Source organism: Augochlora pura, chromosome 10 (genome assembly GCF_028453695.1).
Source record: "Augochlora pura isolate Apur16 chromosome 10, APUR_v2.2.1, whole genome shotgun sequence".
Taxonomy (NCBI): domain Eukaryota; kingdom Metazoa; phylum Arthropoda; class Insecta; order Hymenoptera; family Halictidae; genus Augochlora; species Augochlora pura.
Window position 1 is genome coordinate 33,922,088 of NC_135781.1, and position 7,728 is coordinate 33,929,815.

Here is a 7,728-nt window from a genome sequence, read left to right on the forward strand (position 1 = left end):
GCCATTTTCTCCCCCGGGCTGCAATCATTCGGATTTTGTCTCGGACTTAAACATCGATCGCCGGGGGAATGGAATTTTATTTCGATTTCAACGAACAGAAATTACTTTAGAAATTATTTTTAAATAATTCTACGATTCTCGAAAGTCTTTAATTCACAGGTGAAAACGTCTTAATAATAATTTTCTTCGTGGCACCGATTATTTTTAGTGGCATTAAAATGCATTATTTAATTTCATTCGGCATTGTTATATAAGAAAAAAAAATTGTATTATAAATAACAGTGTTAGCGTTGTGGAATTAAATATATTTAATACGACATAATGAAAAACATTAAGTATTAATTAAAAGAGAAGGAAATATTTTTTCCTTCGATGGAAACTATGCATGTCACCGAAATTCAATGATACAGCAATAAATAATTATTTTCGAGTTGGAGAAAAAACATAGTAGTTTTCGTGGGTAAAGCAGTTTGCAAAAATGTATTGTTAACAAAAAGGGTAAACATCGAGGACGAAACATCGAGGCGGGAAAAGGTTTTGGTCTTGCTTTATCGATCCCCCCGCATGGCTAGTTCGATGTCGGTATTAAATGCAAATGCCGAGTCCTATTTAAATTTCAGATGCAATTAGATTCATTTACTTTCAGGAGGGGGAGGGGGGAGGGCAGGCAGCAATTATTCGACTTACAGGGAAAAGCTGTGCCGGAATACCTATCGCGGTGAAAATTTTGCGGAATAAATCAACTGTTGCTGCTTGCCGGTGATGCAGAAATCCTGGCGAACCCGTCCGCGAGCCCTGTAGTTTCTACTTTAGATTCCGGTGGCCCTCGTTCTACTTCGCCAAACGATTTACGATCTCGATAACTAGCATTTTATTCATGAAACGGACGGCGTTTTTTTTCTCTCGCCCACCGGTTAACTAACCGGCCGATCGGCTACCAACGGGGACTTCCGTCTGAAAATTCATCGACTGCTATTCTACGATCTTGAATTTATTCGATAAGCAGTCGTTTCGAAGTGAGGGCAGTGTCAAACAACAAATTTTGTTACGATAATAGCTCTGCTTTTTTTCCCCATGCAATTGTAGCACTGAATTTTAATAAAATATTATAATTATAATAATTCTGTGTGATATATTTCTCAGTCATATTATTTATAGCAATACTTTTTTGAAAAATAAAACATATCTATATCAACTGTATGAACTATAAGTTAGATAAAAATTTATTTCTTTAAATAATTTTTATAACAATACAGTTTAGATTGAAAAAATCGTTGAGTACTAAAATTGTTGCTACGAGTCGCAAGAATCAATTTCAAACGCATAAAAGTGCACTTTGTTTCTTAAAATAAAAATGCTACGAGCCAGGAAAATTATTTCAGATTTACAATTAAAATGGCTTCGAGAGTTCAAAGGGTTAAAATTCTTTCGAGGTTTTTAAAGGTCCGTATTCATTTATAAATTAGTATTTCACTCCGAGTAAAATTGTACCATTAAAAAGTATTTGCTAGAGACGATATTTCCTTTCCCACTCAAGTAAATGATTTTTCTGTATTCCGTACGTTCTATACATTATATTAATTATAATAAAGAGCCCGAGCTTCGCAATTTTCTCCGCGCATTTCTATACTACAGCGTAAAATGTTTCCACATGCTTGTCGTCCAGTAGCGACCATCCAACTGTTGACCAGTATCGATCTGCAAGAGTACTCATCGGTAGAGGAGATTCTTTTTTTTATCCGTAACTTCTACCTTATTGAAATTAAATTACCAAGTATCTAACAAGTCGTTCATTAGTTTCTAATTTGAAAACAAAATTTCAGGTTGTTCTCTGGTGATTTGAATACTTTTTACTATTAATATTGTGACACTCGATAGAACGATTTATTTGACTAAATATCGATCCCCACTTGTTCAGAAATGATATTAGATAATAAAAGTTATATATAACACATAAAAATAATGAATAATATTAATTCCGTCTTCTATATATTTATTTTTAATAGCAGATTTACATAGCCCTAAAAGCAAGGTCTCGTAAAACAAGAGTTAACATATGACTATTAAATAATAAATTAAATAGACACATTCGACGCGTCTCTATTACGCGGGCACTGTAATCGGCTGCCGCTCGGTAATCGGCTTCGGCCGCCGATCCCCGAAAGCGATATTTTCCTTGGCCCCGTAGGAAAACGTCGGATCGGTTCGGAACGATCAGATCTCTCGGGGTCGGACAGCAATAAAACCGAGGCGAACGCGTCTCAATCAAAGCCGAGAGCCAATATACATAGAAATCTGAGGCGGACATGTAACATAGTATTACAGTTTCGAGTCAACTCCGTGAACGAATACACAGAGAGAGGAAGGAGGGGAGGGAGAGGAGAGGAGAGGTTGGTTGCAGAATGTTTGAGGATCGATCCGTGCGCGAGGACAGGTTTGTTAGAGAACGGAGCGATCGATTTTCAGAGGTTGCTCTCCGGCTCGATTTGCGAGAGATTATCATACGGGCCAGGTATTATGCGGAGTAAACGATGGTCCCGCGGTGTTCGAGGCTTGCCGGGAGGTACTCTGATTGAAATGCCCCCGGTAATTTCCGGTTATTTGGCGCATACAGTTATGCCCGCGACGCGGTGCATTACACTGCTATGACGCCGGGGCAACGTTTGATACGAGACGTAGAACCCGCGCGCTCGCGCTCGCCCGTCCATTTACCACGCTCCATTTCCAGTTCCTGCCAGATGCGCGCCACGGGGAGAAAGAGCAGAAAAGCTGTCGTAATTAAGCGCGCGCCTTGCCGCGCCGATAAATGTTGCCCGGTTCGCGATTCGCTTCGGAAAATAACCAACCTGGAAACGATCTCCGCGCGGCGCTCTTCGAACGTTGCGCGACGATTACGACGGATAATTACAGTTTATGCCGGTCGCTGTTTCGCCGCGACGACAACGATTCTTTACGAAATTGAACAGCTTGACGACCTGTAGACTATTAATCGGCCTTTTCTCCAATTGGTAGGCTGCGGATCGGTTCTCGTCGCGACCAATTTATCACCTATTATTCGGACGAAAGTGCTTGTACCACTGGGAGCTCTAATATTATTGTATAATACTTTAAGTACCAGATACTATAATATAATATTATAGATGTTGTTTAATCCTATAATAACAGAAATATATATTACCATGATAATAGTAGAAAAATTAAGGACAGTTCAAGTCACCATTTTAATAACCTAGAACTTCTTTTCTAAAAATTTTTTATTTTGAATTTTGCAATTTTTTAAAGTTCTTCCTCCACGTGAAAAAATTGTTTCACGCATACAAAATAAAAAATGGTATCTTGAAGTATACCATACAGTATCTGTAAAATTAGGGCAACTTTCGGTCGTCGTTTAAATTCCCATTTTTGTTTATAAAACAGCGCGGCCTTCGAATGATTGCCGATTTCAAAAAGAGAATAGAATCTCGCATATGCATTTGAAATATCGTTCGGTAATAAAAGTAAATGGAAGAACGGATGACGCCGCAATTTTTGTAACTTAATCGCGGCCATTCGAATGTAACAGCGCGTCAATAAAAGTTTGCATTATTCGGTTTACCGTATCGCGGCCGGAGAATCGATTCGGCGGAACGGAACGGAAACATTTAAAAAAATAAACTAGCGCGATGCACGCGAAATGCTATTTTTATTGGAACGTTATTATATTTGGGCTCTTTCTCTCCGCGCAATTGAAAATAAAATAGGCGATGCGGGATTTATATATATATTGTGTAATAGTATTTTATCCGTCGCCGGATTCGACGAAAGCGAGTCGATGGCGACGGTGAGCGGGGCACCGCGCCGTAACAAGTAGAAATAAACGGGAATGGTCAGACAGATTAGCTAAAGCGTACTTTTATGAACATGCACAGGCTATAGAACACTCTCCTGTTTCGTTCTTTCGGCGGATTTCTCGTTTAATTGTGCAATTAATTGCGCGGGTTTCACGCGTATCGGAGAACGCCGGATTGTTGAAATCGCGCATGGATAATGTTGAATTACTTACGTTGATCAGATACAGTTTTTCGTCGTCCAATCTGTAATAGAAGAAACAGACACACATTTATTAAAGAAGCATTTGAACAAAAAGGAGTATAACGTCTAACGTTTTAATCGATTAAAAGTAATATTCTATTATATTCGATTCAATTTCCTTAAAATCTCAATTCCTAATGGCTTGATATTTGCTGACCTATTTAACTCTTTATTTCGCCGATCCGTCACTTATTCATCCCCCCTCGAGAGCTTATTTAAGGAAGCTCTTCTTATGAATATCCGAAAATTAATGAAAAAGATATTTAAGTTCTAAAAAGAATCATTTTAACGTTACTTATGCAGCACAATTTATGGAAAGATTCATTCAATATTCATTTCCAGCAGATTTTCTCGATTAATATTTTTTAGCCGCAGCAGGGAATATAGTGTATAACAAGAATAATTCAAGTCGCTGGAGTATCTTTGCAGGATTAGAAATATTTAAAATATGTTTCAATCAAGAGACGACAGAGTGCAACCCCTATAACCTGCGTATGCACCTTAGATGTATTGTATAGTATAGTATACTATAGTGTGAATATACCCACTGTATATATTTCGATAAAATGACAAGAAAATTGTTACCGGCTTTTTCCCAATTAAACTAACGCGATATCAAGCGCACAGTTGATCCGGTCGTCGTAGAAGGGTTAACAATCGCGGTCTTACAACATCGAGCCCTCTTCCTTATTCTTCTCTAACCAAACGCAAGATTGCTGCCGGCCCAATTGCGTGACTCGCCTTGAATAATAAGTGACGTTCATAGGAAAATTGGTCAATTGTTATCATCGAATCAATACAGCGTTCAAGAGTGTGATTCGCTCGGATTGCGGCACACGTGACGCGGTCCTAATTACTCCTGCTCCGATTGCACCGTGGCACCACAGTGTTACTTTTCGTATTGTACGAGCACGGCGGCGGCGGCGGCGGCGGCGGCGGCGCAACAACGGAAAAAGAGACGACGACGACGACGGGGACGACGGGGCGCAGCATTCGTACACACAGGCGCGCGCCGCTTACTTACACGCACTCACGGAAGCTTAGCCGTGAGTTATGACGTAGGTTTGTACGAGAACCCAGGACGGTTGTTAGTGGTTAATTATACGGTGGGATTAGCTTGGCCAGCACCGCTGCAAACCAACCTCTATAATTTTCTGGAGAGCTCAAATTCAAGCGTAAAGCGCGCTACTATACCTAGGTTTAAGACAGAGAGCAGAGACGGTCAGTCGGATTCACCTCGGCGACGAGGCGTCTGTTGATTATCTATTCCACTTCAAACACGGCTCCTTACACACGCGAGTCCTTAGAGCCTTCGTTAGCTGTAATATTTGGTCTCCTCGTAAGTCGTGCTTTTTCTTATCGCCCTTCGTACGATTACAGATAGAAATAATTCCCTATTCGACGACTTCATTAATTCCTCAACGAGTCATAATTGCGGTCAAAATTTCGCGCATAATTTATTAACCCTTCGCACTCGAGCGGTGACTCTGCGGCGCCATTAAAATTGTCGCAACACCTTCTAAAATTATCTTTATCTTTTAATTATTTTTATAAAATAGACTCGCAGAACATGTCAGGCGATTGCCTAATGCTTTCGAAAAATTGAATCTCGCAGACGGTTGAAAGAGGGTGGGTGGGAAGCACGTTTTCGCGATTGCTGAAAATTACAAGAGCGGAATTAGGGGAGCGGCGGCGCCTTTCGCGCCGTATCCGAGAGCAATCTTTCGCCGGGGCGTGACGTCCGACACGACGGGGTTCCGCCGCGCGCGCGGAAATATCGGGGAAAAGTTTCGGCTGGTGCAGACATCAAGCAAAACTGGCGACAGAGCGCCGATGTTAGCTGAAATACGCCCGCGAGACAACAGCTGCTCGTATAAGTTTAATCCTACGCGCAATATAACCTTCTGGGAGCGCCCTCCTCTCCTGCGCATCCCTTCCGTCTCCCCCCTCCCCTTCTCTCTCTCTCTCTCTCTTTCTCCAGCATCTTACCAGTTCCTTACTCAATTCCTTATTCCTCCTGTTTTGTTCTCTCGGCACGACGTAATAAAGAGTCTCAACCTCTTTCCTTTTACTTCCACCCCCCCCCCCCCCCCCTTCTCCGCTAAATGACTTTCTTTGTCCTCCCAGCCTCCGCTAAAAACGCTGTCAAAAAGTGCTACCCGTTCTTCTTCGTCGGTTTTAATATTCACATCGTTCCGGGCCCAAACAATGCCTGAACTCGGAATGTTGTTTTAAAGCCTCATTGTTCAACCGCGGTGACAATGGTTCGCCAAATATTAAACACGCGGACGGTGTCGAATTAATGTTGGAGGTCGGTCGAAGGTCAGGATGTTGCTAGTGTCAGTGTTAGCTAGGGCAGCGATTTCGGTACCTAATAAACAGTGCACGTCTTTAATAGTCGTCTGGTTAGCTTCGGAGCAGCCTAATCGAGGATAAGGTTTAGACCAGGTCTAGGATAGGCTTATTTCGGCGTATAAATTGTGCTTCCTAGCTCAAGATAGAGTTAACGATCCTAAAACTTATTTTGGAAAATATTGCAGCAATGTGATGCTAGGTATTCACAAGTAACTTTAAAGATAGAATTAATAGGGGTAGGTAGGTAAACTTAGAAATCTCGTCTTCTAGTCTACATAGAAAGTTAAATAGCTACCTTCAGACTAGCCTAATCGTAGACAGGCTGAGGTCTGTACCAGGTCCATTTTCGGTTTGAACGTCTCACGTGCTAACACGGACCTCTTCGAGACGTCAATGGACATGGCGACCATTCACTAAAAATGGTAAACGAAATAAAAGTATACAGAAAGTGAAGTCACAGTGACCGACTTCGCTACTCTAAACCGTTGTAAATTGGCGCGGGGATTCGCCGGGCTCTCCGGTGTAAGATTTCAAAACGCGAATTAAATCGAGCGTTACACCGCGGAGTACAGTGTCGGACGAAATCAACTATGGAATACGAAACGAGATAAACTGTCGTGAACCGTGGAGAGGAGGTACGAACGGCGGCCAAGTCATGCGCGGCTTATATCTTTTCAGGCGAGCCCTCCCCTCGCCCCCTCCACTGGTTTTGGTGGCAGACAGGTACCCGGCACCGCGCCGAAGATCCAAAGCGTCACTTTGGCATGGCCAAATCTATTTACCGCGTGTCACGAATTCAAATCGTGCTGCTCGGTAGTCGCCACGCGATCTTCCGCTCGGTGAAACGCTTTCAATGCTGTTTTCTATACTAAATTCCGTTCGTATTTCCATATTTGTCAGCCTGCCCTCCAACATCTATTCCGTTATTCTGCCTCTTTTACTGTCAGTCAAGCACGATCCGAAAGTAATACGAATTTCCACCCAGGGTATCGTCTAAAGCCATGCATATCGAGGTCCAAAAGTGGCTCGAACGTGTTGCCGTAGAAAAATGATTGCATCGAGGCAAGAGGTAATTCCGAAATTAGGATACTGTTGCTTATATACTGTTGCTCGTATTTTTATATTATAGAATGCTTTTTTTATTTAAGATAAATGACTCGCTGTAAGATGTCGCCGTCGATTTATGGAAAAATCGGCGGCAAACGGAATAATCGTAATTCCGAGAATTCCTTCGGAATTAGTCAAACGATATCACGCTCGCGCCGGTGCCTTGTCGTCGCGTTAGCCCCCCCCCCCCCCCCC

The 7,728-nt window shown here is 42.1% G+C and overlaps 1 protein-coding gene across 1 annotated transcript in view; it reads right to left on the minus strand.

Moving 5' to 3' along the window:
• Positions 1–7,728, minus strand: part of Invadolysin (leishmanolysin-like peptidase, invadolysin) — a 143,164-nt gene that overhangs the window by 21,068 nt on the left and 114,368 nt on the right. Inside the window, exon 4 of the mRNA XM_078191538.1 lies at positions 4,043–4,073. Within this exon, the coding sequence (XP_078047664.1) occupies positions 4,043–4,073 (31 nt within the window). The remainder of the gene's footprint in view (positions 1–4,042; positions 4,074–7,728) is intronic.